The 20,652-nt window shown below is 42.1% G+C and overlaps 1 protein-coding gene across 1 annotated transcript; it reads left to right on the top strand.

Annotated features, from left to right (window-relative positions):
* The first annotated feature begins 946 nt into the window (after nt 1–946).
* LOC144134809 (uncharacterized) lies at nt 947–20,241 on the top strand. Its single transcript, XM_077667641.1, has 4 exons — nt 947–1,263; nt 10,266–10,541; nt 14,863–14,970; nt 20,126–20,241. Exons 1-4 carry the CDS (start codon nt 1,162–1,164, stop codon nt 20,237–20,239), a joined length of 600 nt encoding a protein of 199 aa, XP_077523767.1. The 5' UTR covers nt 947–1,161; the 3' UTR covers nt 20,240–20,241.
* Nucleotides 20,242–20,652: the final 411 nt, after the last annotated feature.

Here is a 20,652-nt window from a genome sequence, read left to right as displayed (position 1 = left end):
TTTTCTCATGTATCGCATGTTTTTGTGCTATCACATATCTGAGATTTTGTCTTAATTGCAGTTTTGTATATTACCGTACAAAAAATTCTGCACACCCCTTTACGACCCCCGACTTCATTGAAGATGCAATGACTGTAATTAAAATACCTGCTTCACTCACCACGTTCTACTGACCTCACAACTGTTATAATCATAACACAAGATATTACTCGTGAAAGTTTTTGATTGCTCTGCAGCTACAGCACTAAAAATTTTTTTAGCGTAATGTCTTCATCTTAGTAGCTGTGTGTAAAAATAACGTGCGGATTTCTTGATTTCGCAGGTTGGGGAGTACGTCGGTGTTTTGTATTTAGATATTCTCGTTAAAGTAATGAGTTTAAGTTGTGCCCTCTGGCAGTGCGGGCCGGACACTTTATATTTATTTATTTATTCTGCCCAAAAAAATTCTGTGTAATTGAAAGGAGCACCACTGATTAATTTACTAAGCATGCGCGGGCAGACAGTTTCGCCACACTAAAACACTGCTTCGCTTCGCGGAACATTTGTCACGTCTCTCACCGATGTCTTTCAATCTCTATTTCCACATTCCTCAAAACAAACTTATGTGCACTGACATATGCAATGCAGATGCTCCAAGATGAGTTATAGCCAAAATAAAAGCGAAAAGCGCTGGCCCCTGAACATGCAACATGAAAGAGCGTCTTATGCAGACGACGTGGGGTATTATCTCATCCTTTATTTATCTCATCCTTAGCGCATTACGAACTTGGCTTTCTCTACGCCTCGTTTTCCAGATGAAGCAGAAGGAGGGGAACGTTTCCATTGTTTTCAAAGGCGCTTGTTTTGGAACGCAGCTGGCGAGAACTTAGAACACAAAGCCAGCTAGTGTTTCAAGCCGCCATGTGATATACTAAACAAAAAGCGGATAGAACGAGGGCCGCTGGGGCAATCCAACCTTAAGCGTACACTACATTTGCGTGCCTTTCGTGGCAACAAAAGTACATATGGACATGGCAACCAACAAACCTTGAGGACATTTCTTAGCTCCGCCAATGCTCAAAGATATCAACTTATTGGACAGAAATATCGAGCCCAAGTAGTACGTGCGCCGCATTATTAAGGAAATATACTGAACGCGGCCCGGAAAGAGAAAGGCCGGAAATGACACTGCAAGTTACATGGCCAATCTGCTGTGCATGCTCCCTATTGGCGCCATTTCTTGCGTTTAATGACTTTAAGACACTCGCTATCGTCAATATTCTGGTAAGTATTCCTTGAACCCCTCTCCCTATCTATCTGCAATAAATTGGAAACTTTGTAATAAATTGGAAACCGACAATTTTAAATTTACTGGTAGGTGTATATCGAAATAAATTAATTATGAATGTGGTCCTTTTTTGAGCGTTCTGTCGTATGACCATTTCAAGAGTGCACATTTCAATGACTGTAATTTAAATCTATAATTTTATTCGTGTTATTATGTAGAGTTGTCCAAGTGCAAGAACAGAAACTTCCAGTGCAAATTTTTTTTGTAGCCTGCTGGATCATGGTTGTCAAATATTTTCAAGAAATTTTTGCAGTACTTCAGTACCTTATACGCAGTTGTGAGAATATTGAGTGGGCACATGAGTATCGAAGCAAAAAAAAAAAGAATTTGTTCAGGTATTCTCCTTCTGCTTTGACACCTGGCAGTGGTTCAATGGAATACGTTATCACGTTTATTGATTACAAAGGAAGCAAGCATAACAAAATATGCCCAGGGTTAGCATAAATGTCCATATAATTACTGTTATCTGTGCCTTAACCAAGGCTGATTGAGAATTTATTGATGGCCAACGCCGGTATGCAAGAAGCTACAAAGCAGTTCTTAACGAAAAGTATGAGAGTTTCTCTGGGACCAAACGGCTGAAGCTGAACGGGTTTACATTCGAGTGGTATCATGAATCATCATCCGTCTCTTTCAAATAGGTGAAATTATTTGAAAAGTGGTACTGGGGGAGTGACCCGATTGGTCTGTAGAAGCAAAGTGCGTCACACTCTAACGCAAAAAGCCAAGGATATTACGTTGCAATTCACTCCGCACTTTCCGGCTAGCACGACGTTGATTTCCGCGCTTTGTTAACTTAAGATTTTCTTGTGGTAGCGAGGCACATGACTCTTCTCGCTGATGTCCCTAGGTGATTTAGAGTGATCGTATTTGAAAATTTTTTTTACTTCACCGGCACGCACCATCAGGCGTTCCACTGGCGGGGCAGGCACTGAAGGCTACATTCACGACGCCGTCCTAGAAACTTTCATTTCAGTACGCATTAGAGTGGGACACTATTCGATGCAGCTTCAAAGGAATTCTGCTATGTCGCTTCCGGTCATGTTTTGCATGTGCATATTAAGTGACATGTGTGCTTTCTCGCCGCATGTTGGTTGCTAAAAGATCACTGACGCGAAGCGCGGAGCCTCGACATTGTTGGCGTCGCTTAAACTGGGAGGCGGCTAAGAATTTCTGCTGTTAAATATAAATGTAAACATAATATATTGTAATTGCGGCAAGCTCCATACTCGCATTCCTAATGAGTTCAACAACTGCTCCGGTAGAATATTTTGAACTACGGCGGCTTGGCTCAAACATGCGGCAGTGTTGACGAAAAAAATGCATCCAGCAAAATGTCCGACGCAAGATTAATTTTAGTTAACGGGAAACTAGGAACGAAAACAAAGCCGCGGAATAAGAAAGTAGTGCGCCTTAGCGTTCTTCTTATTCTTACAAGAGGTGCTAAATTATCCTTAGGTGAGAGCCATGCTGTGTAGGCTTTTGTGCTTCCGATTCCTCATGCACTGCTCGCTGCCCTTCTTTATATTCGTCTTCGTCTAAAATATATTCAATAATGGCGACAAGCTACACGTTACCTACTCAGGAAGGTGAAATAATTACTTTGTGCATGGCTATTCATACGCTGTGCGCTTAAGACCGATGGCCACTCAGTGCTTTTATTTAGGTAAACGTGAACGGGGATTGTTGTTGTGGTATGTTTTGTGGCTGTAAATGATGAAAGCTATGTGAGAAACAAGGCACACTGCCTTTATTAAGTGAGATGCATAGTGAGGAGGCAAATGTGTTGCCTAGGATATCAACCGTACATCTTTCAGACGTGCAAAACTATGATTACGCGAATTTAAACTATGCTCTGGTGTGAAATTGTAACTTTCTTGTGTTCTTTTAGTCCTAATAGCACGGTCGTGCGGGATTACAGTCTGACAGCACGCTGCGTCTCTCAGGAGGGCCGCTATCTCTGGCGACATCTTTTATTTGTGGGACCCGGGAAGCGCTCGAACAAGATACTGTGTGGGGCCAGGAATCGCCGGGTTGGGGGGGGGGGGGGGGGGGGGCAATGCTCATTATGTGTCTGAAGGGCACAGCCTTGCGGTCATCTTTTATTCTCACTCCAACAAGCATTCAACTGTTCAAGCACACCCCCTCAACAGTGACCGTGCTGCCGGCCGGAGGACAAAAGGCCCAAGCCGGTGGGAAAATGCCGGCGAAGACGAGCAATGCGGCAGTCGCCGGCGCTGAGGTGAGTGCGAAGGAGACGCTCCAGCCTGGAAAGAAGGGTCGCCCGAATGCAGGGGAAGAAGCGAGGAAAGCCAGTCAGAGGGGGACGAGCAAGGCTCGAGATGCCACCGCTGGGAAATGTTCCTCCGGGGCCCCCAAACTACCAAGCGTTCAGAGAGAAGCTGAGCATCCGCAGCCCAAACAAGGTCATCTGAGCAGTCCCTCTTTTCCTTCCAATACTCCATCGCCATCGTAGCGGCATGTAATCTTGGGCACCCCAGCCTCTGCATCATGTTCTCGTTAGCATGTAATTTTTTAATATATCCGCTCTCTTCCAACCGAGTGCAGTGCTGTCTCCTTGCCTCGCCGTCCTGTGTGGACCCGCGCAGTATGTGGGGCCGTCACAACAGAGGCAACATTTAAAACAGGTCTACAGTAAAGGCTGATATTTGTTTCGTTGTAAGTAGCCTGGCTGCGACGCGAAATAAATACAGCTGCGACAGTTTTGTTTGGATAATGTCAGAAGGCGGCCTCTTCCTTCCCACTGAAGAGTTAAAGAGATAGTTGATTGCATTACGTCACCAAGGTGCACTCAAGAGAACCCTATTTTTTAAGAGCCTGCGGGTGTTGACAACACATCCCAGGCATAAAGATATATGTTAATGTTTTCTCTTGCTTCAACATTCTTTAATCCTTGCTCCTCAGAAGGAAAGGTGCTTTAAGAAAAGGTAACCTCGTGTTAATACAATTATTCTTTTTTATTTATAGTATGCAATATCGGCGGCTTCGATCGACATTACTTTGCTATACAGCGTTTTGTTTCCCCAGTAACCCGGAATGACTGCCAACCCCCCCTCCTCCAATCCCCTCTCCATTGAATGAACAACTGGCAAGCATGCATGTACCCCGCCATATATCAAGCTCCGTCAGCGCAGGCAAAGTAAGTCCTGCATCTGGTACTCAATTGCAGACTGAACTCTCTACAGTAAAACGCTCCCAGCAACTGATATGATGTTGGCACAGATAGGCATTATCCTCTTTGGGTAGCAACTTTTCTGTTCGGTCTACTGCAATTTTGGCAGCGATGACAATATCCTCATGGAAGCATCCTGATGGATCTTTTGTATTAAATTGCACACTAATTTTCCAACCGACCGCGGAAGTCCGTCATGATGATGCAATTTAATTCATCATCAACCGGCCAGCTGTGCATGGTATTATGTGAGTGGGTGCGTCTCAAAATGCCCCGAACGCATATGACTGGCGTTTTTGTTCGTTCTTAGAGCAGCATAAAACCGAAAAGCAGGAGAAATGTTAGAGGCTGCCAGCTTACATTTGAACTGCAGTCGTGGGAATATTAAAGTGGTTGAATTTTTTTAATTTTTGCGCGACTTTCATCGGGGAAGCCTGCATGCTCAGCTTTTTATTTCTCTTGGTTATGGCATCGCCGAACACCGCACTGCTGATGAGATAACAAAGTGGCATACACAATGGAAGTGCGTGTCGTCAGTAGGATTTTTTTCGGTGCACAGCAACCTGATGCCGAATTGATGCACCTACGCAATAATCAAATAACCTTTCTTGTAAACTTCTCCTAACATATATACTAACAGTATGAATAAAATACTAATTCATTGAACGTAAAAAGCATTGCCGACATGCGTAAATTTTACATCTGCTTTGAATGCCTCTATTTCTAAGCAGAGAACAGCAGACAGACTGAAGAAAAAGAGTAGAATTAACGTTTTTCCTTGTGACTGGCGCAGAAGTTGTTTTTGTGGATATGTTTAGATTGCGAAACAACTTCAAACTCGAAGGCGTCCTTAATCCAATACGGCGGGTTATTAGAAAAAGCTCCTAGTTACATTTCTTTTCAGCTGAAATCGCCTGTTCTTGGCGTTAGCTAAACCAACCAGTGTACAATGTCACTTCAAGAAATAAAATAAGTTATAAAGTAGTTAGTATATTACGCATCTAAGTGATGAAAAAAATAATGCACCGTAACATGCTCTTTCAGTATATATTTTCGGAAGGCATTAAAGACTAGGACGGTGAGTTTCGGGTCAGTTTGCAGTTCAAGTAACGGAAGTGTGCCTGGGACTGGATATAAGAAAGTTGCAGGAGCTTTGGAGATTATAAAACCTACTATCAACTATAATTTTCTCTAATGCTTGGAGGAACCTCTCAGGATGAGGAATATTTCTCGTAATAGAGTAATTAACATTTACCCAGGCGCATGTGTAGAAAGTAAAACTATACACTTTTTGCCGAGACCTCGTTGAAGAAAAAATAAAAGGCAGGATAGGAAGAATCATAAAATTACATCAGACTAAGACGCGGAAACGACACCACGGGCACAAACTTCTAGCCATGTTTTCAGTACAGAAAGCAGGCCATGCATAAGAGCGGAAAATTGTCATTGCGGGGGGCCAGATTAAAGAAGTGGTCAGTCAGACAGGAAGCCGCAAGGATCACCTGCCCAAGCGAACAATTAATAAGAAGACTGTATACATGACAATTGACCTTAATAAACATGAGGAGAAATATGAAACTGGATTCACATTGTAGACGGAAGAATTGAAGACAACAATCCAGATAATGATGGCAATAGTATTGAATAGAAGCATGACATAAACTATGAAAAAATATTCATGACAGGATAGACAGAAGTAATAATTGTACATTTGAGCATATATACCACTTAAAATAATACATTTCACTCCCATTTAACCTCTATTACCTCCAAGTTAACGTCCATACTACCATTTAAGAGCTGTGTTTATATCTGAACAAAATTAGCTGTTGCGAAAGACCGTAGTGCAAAGCATCGTTTTCTCGCCGTTAATCTTGGCGTTACAATCCTTATAAAGGCGTGCTAGGTGTCCCCCAGAGTTGTTCTTTATTGCCAGACTAAGTTCACGTACCCCTTCATTAAAGCACCTAAGGGTCTGACCAGTGCAGCACTTGGCGCTGGTGAGGGGAAACAGGAAGACACGACCTAAATGGCACTTCATCAATTTTTCTCGTCATTCGCGGTATAATGAGGCCTGGTTGTCATTTCGGTGGATGCTGTTCAGTTTAAACGGTGCCGAGGAAACCAACCTAACATCGTATTAGCTCACGACTTTTTTGTGTTTTGGATGAAACACGATTTATACACGGCATCACCTGTAGTGATTATTTTGTACATCTTACAGTCTCCTTTTTGCGCCCTTTCAATTTATGAAGTAAACTTTCACACGCTGTAGTGGTTACCCGCCACACTTAATCACCATGACGAGTGGAAGATTATTTCAGTCGAAAGGCCGGAAAATCTATAAAGTGCTAGGAAAAGCACACTAAGTGCAGGCAGCTAGGCTACTTGGTGCTTTGTACCACTGACTTATTTTTTCTGTGTACATAAAACATAAAACAAATAAAAACCGTGCACATGATGCCTTACATACAACGTGTGTCACATATCATCAGGAAAGTGATTGACTGATATGATATAAGGATGGTTTTCCCAGCACTGCATTTGCCAGTGTGCGCCTTGTGTATAAAACCAAAAGAAAAGCAAGCCGCAGTGTCCCGCGAAGAACGATACAAAGTTCACGTACAAAATTACTCTTATCTGCGGCAGGTCTTACATTGGTCACAATGAAAGATGTTTTAGTGAACGGGATGTGAACACAGCCTGGCAGTAAGGGACAACAGGGGTCACCTAGAACAACAGCGTAAGAATTGTGATGGAAGAGGAAAGGAAAATAACATACCGGAACTACTGCGGACAAGGCCGCTTTTCCTGAAATAAAATATCTCAAAGGCCATTCAAATTTATTATTTCAAATTGCTTCAGTACATAAAAAAGCGAAGCTTTCAGCGTACAAAAATCCAATGCAGCTCCAGCATACACACTCCGTAAGGAAACTTTACGGCCGCCAAAAATAAGAACGAATTATGGACGACAACATATTGAATATCAAACAGCTAACCTTCTAAATAAAAACATGAATTAACCGATCTGAGTGGTAATGTCTCCAAAAACACGTTTAGAGCTCTGCTGCTCTTAAAATGACTTAGAACTCAAATAATCCTTCATGTTTCTGTCCCTAATTGCTATTCTTTAGGAGTGCATTGTCATTTTGTATCTTGCTGCTGCTTTGTTTTTATGATGTTGCTATTTTGTGGTTGCTAAGTTTGCAACAGCCATGTTCAGAATTTTGTAATATTTGCTATCTTTGTACCAAGTATTTTGTGTCGGCGTGTACGAATTATTGTTTGTTGTATACTGTTATTTTTTCGTTACATGATTTATTTACCTTTTTTCCCCTTCTTATTTCCCCCAGAAGATTTTAATGTGAAACTTTTTTAAACCTGTGTTTAACGTTTGTGCCAAACTGTATGCGGGGCAAGAGCCATCGTCAGGCGTTTCGCCTTTTACGCTTGCTCCTCTTTCTGCATCCGAAAGAAAGAAAGAAATCAAATCAATTGAAATAAAAAAAGCTCCTTGAACTTCCGTATTTCGGAAAACTTCGTTTTTCTGCAAATCGAAGCAAAACCGAAAGCGCGGTCGTCAAAAATTTTCACAATGAGAAAGCTGGGGAAAAATGTATCGGCACTTCAAATACATCGTATTCACAGAATGAAACCGTTTTGCTGGTAGGACAGTTACAATTTTTTGATGTCATTTATTTCCCTTGCTAGGCAGTTACTTTTTCTGGCGCGTAAATATTATACTTTAACTGCTTCAAATACTAATATGTACGATTGTTCTTCATTGTTTCCGTCCTGTCATACATCTTTTATAATGCTTTACACCAAGATTTTATTCCAGCACCTTTGCCTTCAATTAGTTGATTGTGGCTTTTCATTGTGCAATCTACATTGTCAGTACGGTGTCATCTTTTTCCTTGAGTATAACCAGATTGATCGTTTGTTTCTACTCTAGCGTTGTAAATTCTATGCTTTTGCAAGACGCTCTTAGCGGCATGATGTTTGTTGCCGCCTTATTTCATGTGGCTTCCCACAGTGTTGGGTTTTAGTTTTTTTGTGTATGTTTTTACCCAAGAAAAAGAACACGATAAGTGCATGCTTTCTTGTTTCATTAACGATGAGAATGGCAATCGTTTTTGCTCGCTACTTTTCCGCGCTTAACAATCACGTGCTTTCGCTCATGAATTTACAGTCGGAGGTCAGCGATCGTGATGCCTTTTCTTTCCAATATCTTCTGCCCTGTCTGATTCGTGCAGTTTAACCTTTTTTTTGCAATGAACTAACTTGCCCACAAGATCGATCTAATTAAAGAAGTGGTCCAGTTCTGAAGTTATAACCCTGGATCACAGCCTGTTCAGGGCAGTCGCTCCACCAACTACAGTAACCAGGACGACGAGAGCAGGTTGATCAACAATTTGAAGAGCAAACGGAATTCTTGTGAAATGATTGCATTCATAACTGAAAATGCATAGCTGAATTCCTTTTAATCCATAGTTGAAACTTGTGTGCCTGCACGAAGCAAAATAGCTGCAGAAAAATGAACAGACAAAGCTTGCACTACCAACATTCCAATAAGAAATGCCAGTCATTGAAAATGAACAGAGATAAGAAAGACAACGGTTTAAAACCCGGTCTTCATGTGGTCGTGAAACATGAGATCTCCTTACCCTAAAAGTGGCATCTAGGGTTGGCTTGGGTACAATTTATGAGAGCAGTTTCAAATCGCTGCAATTACCTGGATCTTGTTACTGAACCATGACTTTCTCCTGCTTACCATTGTGTCTTTCAACTGAGAGCAGCACATGCTCACCATGCAGATTTTTGATGACGACGAGCTGACTACGCTTTACACGATTCTCTTTGGAACCTTGCTTGTTTTTTGTAGTGCTTGAAGGTGAATTATTTGGCGGACAATATATGCTACCTAAACAGTGAGGTCTCCACGTTGTCAAAAATGTTAGAAAAGTGGGCGTCATCCAGTAATGTCTCTTTCTGAGATGCGGAGGACGTCCTGACTAATGACACTTAAGGGCAAGGCGTAGCATGCTGATGAACTGTGGATACGTTCGCAGGAACGATGGTGAACAACTCAAGGCTATAGTTCTCGCTGCGAGTATCGAAAGCTACTTCTTATTTGGGCAAGATTCTTGTTACCCAGAAAGCGACAAGAGTATTACCAATTTTGGCAAGACAGGCGACAGGGTAATTTTACGTAAAGCACTACCTAACATTAGAATTTCCTAGTAATACATTTCCCCGTCACACTTAACGCACTTTCCTAAGCGGAATACTTCAGCACACCTCACTGCCACAATTCCAACCAAACGCTATATTTAACAAAGGAAATGAAATTTTTGTGCGCAGGAAACCATACCAGCAGCGACGATTTCCAAAAGCACCTCCCTTCCTTTCCAAGATGTTCTCAAAGCAACTTGCTATTTATTGCAGCGAATTATGTCGAAAAACTTATCTTCTATTGCATTCGCAGCAGTGCGATGCTAACTTGGCTTTACAAACTGTGTTCCCTAATTTTTTTTACCGCTGCACTGAAAACAAAACATATGCATAAAAAACAATTTTCAGGCTCTAGACATGTCCCTGCTACTAAGGTTTCATATGCTTGAGCGATCACCATTGAGATTTACAGATTGGTGGTCCAGATAACGTCTTCTCTGCGCCTCACCACCTGCGCATTGAAACGCGGCACTTTACATACTAATTCCCGGCCTCACGTGTTTCATAGATGGCGCTCACAGGTCTGCATAGTGAAATGACAGCCAAAGCAACAAAGTTTGCCACTATGAAGCCGATGAACGAGACCGTCCCAGAAGTCCCTCCTGGTCCAGATCCCAAACCTGGTGGTGAAGTGCACGAAGAAGGTTTTATGCCACCAAAATGGACTGATATGGACAAAACCAATCCAAAGTACCTAATGCTGGCGCAGGAAGCCATGGACGCCACGAGCCTCCCTGGGTCTTACTATCGCTATGTTCTGGATGTACGGTCTGTGATAGCAATGGTAAGCTCATGGCCTCATCCTGACAGCCCGGAACTGCATTCCGAATTGTTAGAAAATTCTTTAAAGACAATTAATACACGTTTAAGAAACAAATCCTCAGTGGTGCCTGTATCTAATAATATTGCGTTCAGAATGTGAAACGTACGAGGGAAAACAGCAGAAGTGACAGCGGGGTCATATGCTACTTTATTAGTGTTCTCGTGATGGTAAATGAACACTGCAGCCTAGATTTTCACTGCCATAAGAGGGATCTCAGAATGTGAACATCCGTATCCCGGACTTGTGCTAATGTTTTCCCCTGTCATACGCTAGAATTAAAAAATTTCTGCTCTATGGTCAAGCCAGGAGAGTAATTTAGAGCAGTTTTCATTGCACATAACAGTGACCTCCCTCAATGTTCGGTTCGTAAGCTCACTGTGTATTTCACTGATGAGAATAAACGGCGCGATAGAGACGCGAAACATAAACCTCTGTTTCGTCTGTCTCGTTTTGCTCATTGTTGTTTGCGTCAACGTTTTTGCAAAAGGAAAAAAAATTGCAAATTTCTTATATGTCAAGCTTTCATTAAATTTCTCAGGTGAAACAATGAATATAGTATGCGATTGATTCGGTTTAGGATTGCACCAGTGATTTGCAAGACATTAGACTGAGAAAATAATTTTGGATCAAACATAAGAGTGCTCAATCTCTGGCTTAATGCCATTATGGTTATAATGTTCAAGAATATGCGCGGACCACCATGGCACTAAAAGCTGCGTTCGTTTACAGTGATACAATCTAAAAAAAATTACTGCTTAAGTCGCGAAAATTATGTACAAAGTTTTATCCGAGTGTCTTTATAAATGAGTTGTTTTTGCGCAATGTGACACAGGATGCACTGCTACGTCGTGAAGGAATACACAAACTGTAGGAAGTTTGTATCGTTCACCATCAATAGAGATAATGAGACCATATCGGTGAAAAGCTCGGTTAGTGAAAAATGCTGAGCTGGACTAGTCGGTATGGATACATATATAAGAAAAACTTGCGCACATGATTGTTTAGGACAAGTTGTGTGATAAGTGACACAGAAAAAACGAATGTGAAGCGCACTCGCCACACGCTGTGCCAAGAATATCCCGGCAGCCGCCGGTAGCGGGTAACTTGAAGCTCCATGGAAAAGACAGAAAAGAAAGGAGAACAATGACCTGCGCGGTTTGTGCTTATCCCTCGTAGTTTCTTTTAAGCATATGGTATGAAAAAGATATTGTCATTATAGTCATCATTTTGTTGTCATGCGCGCAGTATGTATTCTTAATGTAGAAAAATCTTTTGAAGTTTATTTTATTTTTAAACCTTTAGACGCGTAGCAGCGCTGCGTAGTGAGGCGCGAATGAATTTGCATAACACCAACGATGTGAAAATTTTATTAACACAACCTCCAAGGCAACAATAAAGTCGTCGTGCAGGCACATCTTTGCCTGCAACAAAACACATCGCAATCGTTGTCTCTCTGTACGCATATTCCTTTTGGCGCTCTAGAAACTCCGAAGAGGGAACGCATTTTTTTAAGAAAACAATTTTAAATTTCTGATGAAGTACGCTGCACCTTTTCTTGCAAGTTTGCAATACCTGTGAACTTGAGTGGACAAAACTACGGCAGTAAATGTAGTAACCGCTTTTTTTTTTTGTCAAGAATTTTCTTATGCTCATAGTGGGAATCCTCCTGGCAAGAAAAAATTTGGTGGAAGAACGCTTCAACCTTCGATATATTTCTGTTGTGTGCAATGCGTCAACCTGCTCGAGAAACATAATAAAACATTTTTTTGTAACAACAGATTTTTCGTTATGTTTTTAACCATAAACTTACCACAATAAATGAAATTATTGTAGTCACAAGAGAAGTATGTGTAGTTACTTCAGGAAGGTGCAACGTAGCTAAGGACTGCAGGAAAGTATACTACAAAAAGACTACAGCACTACAGAGATATACTACAACACAAAAGGACAATCTATTGTTATGACAAGACTACAAAATATTTTTCATATTTTTGAAACGGTTCTATGGCTTCTTTCTAACTGAGATGACAAACTTAAATTGTTTGTTTTTTAACAAAACGGTTAAGTAGTCAATTTTGTTGCTATAACTGCCGTAGGCCCAGCGCCCATTAGTGCTAGTATGCTTACATGCGTATAGCACTACAATGGAAGGCGACGAATATTTCCCAATAATAAATCGGACAGACTTTGGCGTAGATATTTTCTGATGATTTAAGTTTTTACGTGATCTTCCAGAGCATCTGAAGGCTGCGACACTCTGTGTGGGATCAAAGTTTTGGTCTTACGCCATTGAAAGTTACATAATCAGTCTGCGGAAAGAGCCGAAATTTGATGGTGTTTAAGGGAGCAAAAACTTGATATGTGAAGAATCTGCTGCGCCCATCACTTTTTGCAGTAGAAACAAGCATAGGAGAGACTGAGCTTTCTAGCTGTCAAGCCTTTTATTTTGAAACGAATGAAGAAAATTACCATTATTTTAGATTTTCTGCACAAAGTCATCTAATCCTGTGCAGTAGGGTTAAAAGAAAACCTATCTTCTGTCGCGCGTCATTTGCTCTGTGGCTGAGCGTTGTAAAGATGCTATTCCTAGACCGCGAAGCCAAGTGATCATATCTCAACTGCTGTCGTATAATTTTGTTATTGGGATGACATCAGCGTGCTGTTTTTTATGTTACGACATGCGCCACTTAGTGGAAGGCAAGGAGACACGTTATGCTTTCCATAATTTCTGGTAACAATCTGCATAGCGGGAATAAAATTTCATAGGACGAGTTTATAATTCACTATACTCGATTGTCATTCCATTTGGTGCTGATATGGAAGCGCCCCGACAGACATCAGATCGAAGCAGACCAGAAATTGTTAAAGAAATTAGCTTCACAACATGAGCAACAGCACAGAAAGTTGTTTAGAGAAAAATGCAATGAATATTGATGATCATGTTTATCTCTACTGAGGGCACCAGGGCTGTAGCCCATGGTGCTGTTTTGAATGCAGCATTCATTGGCCAGCTGGATTTTCGGCTATTACGCTCACCGCTCCTTTCACCGCATGACATACATTTCAGCTGCCCGAATTATATTTTTGCAACCTGTTAATGGCGCTCGATAATCTAGGCTGCATTTTCATGGTATCTTCCATGCCGTTTACATCGCCGCTCAAGCCTCTTTCCAGGGTCCTACTACCAGCGGCGGCTAAATTGCACCGATACACATTTGACGTCCTCTGCATAAACCTGACTCTCAGCAGCCCCCAGAGAGTTCTTATTATGATTGGTCATTGTCGGCTTTCACTTGCCTAGTCAAAATTCTCGCTGGACCCGAACCCCCCCCCAAAAAAAAAAATATGATGAAAGACGAGCAAGTATCGGTCGCCGAGCGCAAAGATAGAGGTCGATGCAATGGCTCCCTCGCAAGCTCCACTTATTACTAGGCGCAAACGGTGCGCAGACAAATGCCGACGAAGGCAGTCACTTGGCGAGACAGTGAAAGTTTCGGCTTTTCTTTGTTTTGCTCTGGGCCACCGTTCTTTGGGCGTAGAACTGAGCTGAAGAGCTAGTTTTGAAGCCAAAGAAAGAAGCTTTTCCAAGAGACAAAAATAGCACTCCAACAGAGGACAGACAACACCGATATGATGCGGAGTAAGTAAAGTACCAAGGATTAAAAAAAACATTTTTGCCGTTCCAAGCCGCATAGCGGTTATTAAACGCACATCTTTGGAGTCCTTCGCTACGAATCTTAGAACTTACATTTCCGACACAGCATAGAAAACTATTCACACCAGCTGATTCTTTGATTTTTTAAACATTTTTGCGCACTTTCGCGATCTGAAAGATTATCGCCCCCTTCTCCTCCACCCACATGACTCCATATGAGTTAGCCATTTTTATTCCTTTATTACGCAGAGAGAAATTTACTCCCTTAATATTATTGACATCTTATGACATGGCTACAGCGTGTTCAAAGAAAAATTCTGATTTAGTTTCGTTTGCATCCTAAAAAATAGAAATACGACCAATTTGTTCGAACACCATTTCGTATTGTGAAGTAGTGTCGGCACTTATCACGTCTAATAGCCATGAAATGCCACAACGGAGAGACAAAGCAGCTTTGCAACTACTGACAACATATATTTATGAATATAACATGAGGAGAACACCGGCAACCTGGCGCGGTTGTTTGACGTGTGTGGTTTGGAATGCAGAACCAGGCGCTATGGAAAAGACCGAAAAAAGTTTCTCATGTTCAAAAACCCTGACTGGTGCACCGTCTGGTAATTTCAGTTGTTTCGAAAACGGGAGATGTGCAACATCACATACACCACTGTTTCGGCGATTTGCACAGGGCCCCGGCCCTACAAAAGAGAAAATTGCAAGCCCTCAGAAGTGCTAGTAAGTGTCTTCCGATTCTCTTTGCTTTTTACTTCGTTCCTTTGTGTATGATCTCACCTTCACAAGCCTTGACTGCGACGCCAAACACAATGAAGAGCTGATGTAGGGGAGAGCCTCTGTGCTCACTGCGGCGTTCTGGACGGCAATGTTGGCGAGGCTTCACCGAATAAACCGGGATACACCTGCTGTTGCCAACTGCCCTTGAGTTCGGCCTGAAAAAGCCGCTTCATGGCACATTGTAAACGTATGAACGAAACGCTTCTGGCTCACTGTATAGAAGGGTCCACAAAAATTAGTGCGCGAACAGCTCGTTTTCTGACCTGAAGGAGTTTTGTGAGCTACGCGACCTAGTTGAGAATTTGAGGCATCACATTTTTACCATATAACGCCTTGAAGTGCATGTAAAAAACTGTGGCCATCGTTGAAACTATGAAGTTGTCAAGTAAGTGGTAGGTACCATAAGAAATCTTGAACTTGAAGAAAAAATTATGAAGTTCGAAAACGTAGTGTCACAATTGGGTCCTTTCGTAAGCTGCAGCAACGCAGGCCACCAAGCGAGCAGAAGGATGCATGTGGTATGTACTGCATACCGCACGAGGGTGGCTCCTGCTAGGCACAGAGTACACGTGAGCCAATAACTTCGAACTGAAATCGAACTTTTTGGACGCTAACTGAAACTGCCTATTCTTTGCGCTTTAGATGTGTACAACAGCATTGACATGCAATGTCAGAGGATCACACCGCAGTTCGCAGGTGTGAATAACGAGTGATTTTCGTGCATTGTGTGCACGATGAGCATTTGAGGCAGCTGTGGAGCAAGCACCTCAGTGACTTTATCTCGCAAGGCGAATGACGTGTGCGGCGCAGTGAGATAACGAGAGACATTTGGCTAACCGATCATGTTTCAACGTTTGCATGAAAGCAAGTTGTTTAAAAATTTAATTTACATTATAGACGTCAAAATCTCTTTGAACGGAAACTTTCATGTTTAAATGATGCCGAAAATGATTATCTGTCTGGAGGATTTCAGCGTTAATATTTACCTCTATGCGCAACAGTGGCCTTAAGTGGCCTCGAGTATATTATCTGTGGTCCACATTGCTCTTGGCTCTGCTACCCTATTCACATTCAAACCGACTTCGAATCTACGTGGACATGCGCAGACCAAGGCCACACTAAATTTATTTTTGGTGTATGCTATCGCCCTCTTACTTACTCGTCCACTTTTGTTTCTGAGCTTCATGACGCCCTTACATAGTATCAACAACGCCATTCTACTGCACCAATATTTCCTTTAGGCGACTTCAGCTTCCCTAGTATTTCATGGTCGTCAGAAGTGCCTGCCTTAAGCCAATTTTCATCCCTGAGTCCCGATTTCTTAGATCTTTGTTCTACCTTTTCCTTAAGTCAACTCGTTACTAAACCCACCAGGTAACTCAACCATAGTGCGAACTCCTTGAACCTTATTCTAACCAAAAGCCTAGACCTTGCGTCTCCAATATCCTACCTACCTGGGTTAAGTGGCCCCGTAGTGTTAGCATTTGAAATGAGAGTCATGAAAGGTAAATGAAGTAATACCACTAAATCCATTTGCGATTACAGCGGAGCTAACTTTGAACAAATTACCAATGACTTGGCAGTTTTCCTAGATTTATTGAAGACGCATTTTATCAGATCGAAGCGTGAATACTAACTGGAATATTTTTAAACCCAAAGCCAACGCATTGATTTCAAAACACGCACCGAAACGTGTAATCACTTCGGATGCTAACACACCCTGGTATAACTCGTGGCGGAAAATCTTCAAGCGCCGACCAATCGATAAAAAGATGACGTTTCGGCCCGGCTTACGGGGGCCTTGTTCACAATTCAGATTTTCCGCCATGAACATACCCGACCAGACGGGTTTCCGTCGAACCCTGGATTTCACCCTGGTATAACTCCTACTTGCGCCGATTATCTAACCGAAAGAAGAGCTTTTATCGAGCGGCTAAACTGGATCCTTCCGATGACTGTTCGGCAGTGTATAAAGAAGCTATAAAAACTTATATTCTGGCATTGAAACAAGCAAAAACTTGCTTCATGCAGACGACACTACCATGCATGTTCAGCGGTAATCGTAAAAAATTCTGGCGCGTGGTTAATCCTTCTTCAAACACTTCAATAACACTGATTCTAGCGGAGCTTCTTTCACTGAGTCCGAATGTCCAACGATTTTGAATGATATATTTTGCAAGAATTTTGCCTCGTGACGGGTCTTTTTTACCGAATCCGCCCTTCTACAATTATTTGCCTATGAATTCAGTTGTTAATTATAGTTGTGGTATTGAGAGCATAATCAAGTATTTGAAGGTGTCTGCAAGTCCAGGTGTTGACCTTATTGATGCCAAGTTTCTCAAGTGTACAAATGTTTACTATTCACTTTGTTTGTTATTATTTTTTCAACAGTGCATTGATACAGGTGAATGTCCTGACGACTGTCGAGTTGGGAAGGTGGTTCCACTTCATAAATCCAGTAGTACCCATATAATTACCGGCCAATATCACTTACCTGTATCGTATGCAGAATCTTAGAGCACGTTCTTTACTCAAAATTTTTCCACTTTCTGGATTCAAATTAATTTTTTTCACACGCACAACACGGCTTCCGGAAAACATTGCCTTGTGAAACGCAACTAATTACCTTTACGCATAAACTACACCTAATTCTTGACTGACGCTCCCTTGCCGATTGTATTTTCTTAGATTTTGCCAAGGCCAAGTTTTCCACAAACTACTACTCTTAAAATTATCACAACTTAACCTTGATCCCAAAATTATTACATGACTAGAACACTTCCTTAGTCATCGTTCTCAGTTTGTATCTTGTAACGTTCATACTTCATCTTCTAGTGCGGTCAACTCTGGAGTGCTTCAAGGCTCGGTTCTGGGTCCCCTTCTTTTCTTAATCTACATTAATGACTTACCCCAGCACGCTACTTCTAACATGTATATATTTGCTGATGACTGTGCTGTGCTCAGAGAAATTACTAGTGACCAGGATGTTAACACGTTACAAACTGATCTTAACGCTATTTTCGAATGGTGCAGTTACAATCTCATGTCACTTAATATCAATAAACGTAAAGTATTGCGCGTATCCCATAAAGAATCAAGTCCAGGTGCTTACCTTCTTAATAACACTATCCTTGAGTCATGAGCATCTTACCACTACCTTGGCGTACATATTACGTCAGACATAACATGGTCCCGTTATTTTAACCATATAATATCTAAAGCCAATCGAACGCTCGGATATCTGCGACGTAATTTTTCTTCTGCCCCAGTATCACTAAAATTGCCCCTTCACAAAACATTAATCCGCCCTAAACTGGAGTATGCCTCCTCTGTGTGGGACCCGAGCTGTGTTAAGCTTACTAACTCACTCGAATTTGTTCAGAATTACTCTACTCGATTCATTCTTGATAACTAAAATCAGACAGCCAGTAACTCTACTATGAAACAAACCTTAAGACTACCGTCACTTGCCTCCCGCCGCTATAATTCTCGCCTTTGCCTTTGTAGCAAAATATACTTCCAAAACACGCACCTGCGCAATGAACTAATCTCTAATCCGTCCTGTCATTCTGCCCGCGTTGACCACTCTCACAGAGTTGGCAATATTTCTTGCCGCAATTTAATACCTGTTCCCACAGTTTTATTCCCCGCACATCACAGCATTGGAACCGCCTTCTCGGACTTATCGCCGTTATTGAAGGCCATCGTCGTTTTAAAAATGCAATAGCTAGCATTGTATATTATGAGCCTAATCAACTTGTGTATTTTATTTTTGTTGAGTTGCTTGTTTTTGTTTAATGTGTTGTCATTTTTATCCCTCCCCTCTGTAATGCCAAACGGCCCTGTGGGTATTAATAAATGAAATGAAATGAAGAGGGCGACGTCATAGGAACTTGTAGAGGTTGGCGCAGCAGTTGGTTTCGCTTACTACACGCAACAAGTGTTTTCTGCAGGCAAAGCAATTTCTAGTGTTCGTAATATGACCCTTGAAGTGTGTGACATGGCATTACTAGAGGGACGAGAGCTTAGTGGGTCAAAAAGCTGTAGCTCTGATTTCGCCAGAAAAGACCGAACGTGTTGCTTAGTTTTTTATAATCACGAGCTATAAATCACAAGACAGTAAGGAGCACTCATAGCTATCCTTTATTCGAAAATACAGCCACCTAGCTTTCTCCTCTGAAACATACAGCGGAACTGGATATGATATTTGATAAATGTTTCCTCACTTTGCGGAGTGAAGAAAAAATGTTTCACTTTAAACAAGTGCCACCTTATTTCCAAAATGCAATGATGAATAGCAAGCGAGTTAACAAAAAAAAAAGCATACTTCTAGTGCTCTCACAAACCGTGGAGATGAAATGAAAGGTTCAGTAAATGACGTTGTGATGTTAAGTTGTGATAAAGACAACTGAAGTAGAAGAGCCAAGCTTGAGAAGCAGCCTCGATGTGCAAAGACTGTGGCAGAGGAATACAATACTTTTTTTTGTAGCGTGAGCTACAGTGGCCGAGGTTGAGCAGTTTCGTGTAGCTCCTGGAGAGCCATGCTGCGCATGCTCGAGGAGCAGTGACGTCACACGGGGCGCGCTGGAGCCGCCTCCGCCACCGACGCGCCTCACCGGTCATAGCCGCGTCATAGCCGTGGCAGACGCACTGGCGCCGGCGCGTGCCCAGCTGTGCGCCTCCATTGCGCAGTAGCCGAGTCTCACGCTGCGCCGGAGCCCCTCGATAGCGCCTCTCATTTTGTGGGCATGCGCAGAGGTATCAGTGGGGGTATTCATATAGCGGGGCGTTTGCCAGTGTGGTATAGCCTTGCAGAAGCAGAGCGAAATTGCTGCTCAGCGGCTGTTGATGCTCAGCGGCTCAGAGTAGCTCACGCTATGTATATCCGGCATAGCCGAGCTATGCCACTGCTAATTTTTTTACAAAAGAGGGAGCTTCTCTTATTTTATTTTTACAAAAGGTTCTTTCCGCTGCACGCGTTAGAATGCATATAACAAATAGAATATGTAAGTATCAAATACATACCAACATCTTTAAACCGCCACTACCGCATGAACGAGCAGAATAAAATTGTGCTCATATGATTCTTTTCTTGCAGGGCAGTGAGCTTTGCTCAACGGCGGCTAGTATGGTAGCAGTGGAAGAGTTTTATCAAATAATACAAACGCAGTGCCATGAGATAGAGCCTCACGACAGCCAATTCCCACGGTGATATTAAAAGGCACTCTGTCCTCGACTGCGACTTTTTTATTTAATGGCCAACATCACCTTGTCGACTCACAAAAACCAAAGCGAACAGCTTTTTATTGCACGGAAAAAAATTCGCTTTCTTTCCACTGTTCTTTCATTACTATCAAAGACTCAGGCCAAATAACTCCGCCAAAAGAACCGGTTAGAAGCCGTATTAACTTCAGATTTAACCATACTGTCCGGAAAGATCACACTCACACTCGATTTTACATGAAGCACACTCCAAGGCGGTTGGTGTAACCTTGTGGACAGCAAGTAGAATTTGATGCTATCACTGCCGGCAGGTTGTTTTCTGTTTTGCACATAGTTTCGCCCAATCAGTTTTCCAGCTTAGCCTAAGGCTGCTAATTTTAAGCATGAAATCGTTTTAGCTCT

The sequence above is a fragment of the Amblyomma americanum genome, chromosome 5, assembly GCF_052857255.1.
Source record: "Amblyomma americanum isolate KBUSLIRL-KWMA chromosome 5, ASM5285725v1, whole genome shotgun sequence".
Taxonomy (NCBI): Eukaryota; Metazoa; Arthropoda; class Arachnida; order Ixodida; family Ixodidae; genus Amblyomma; species Amblyomma americanum.
The sequence above is the reverse complement of the archived record's forward strand: the minus strand, read 5'-3'. Positions and strand labels throughout refer to the sequence as shown.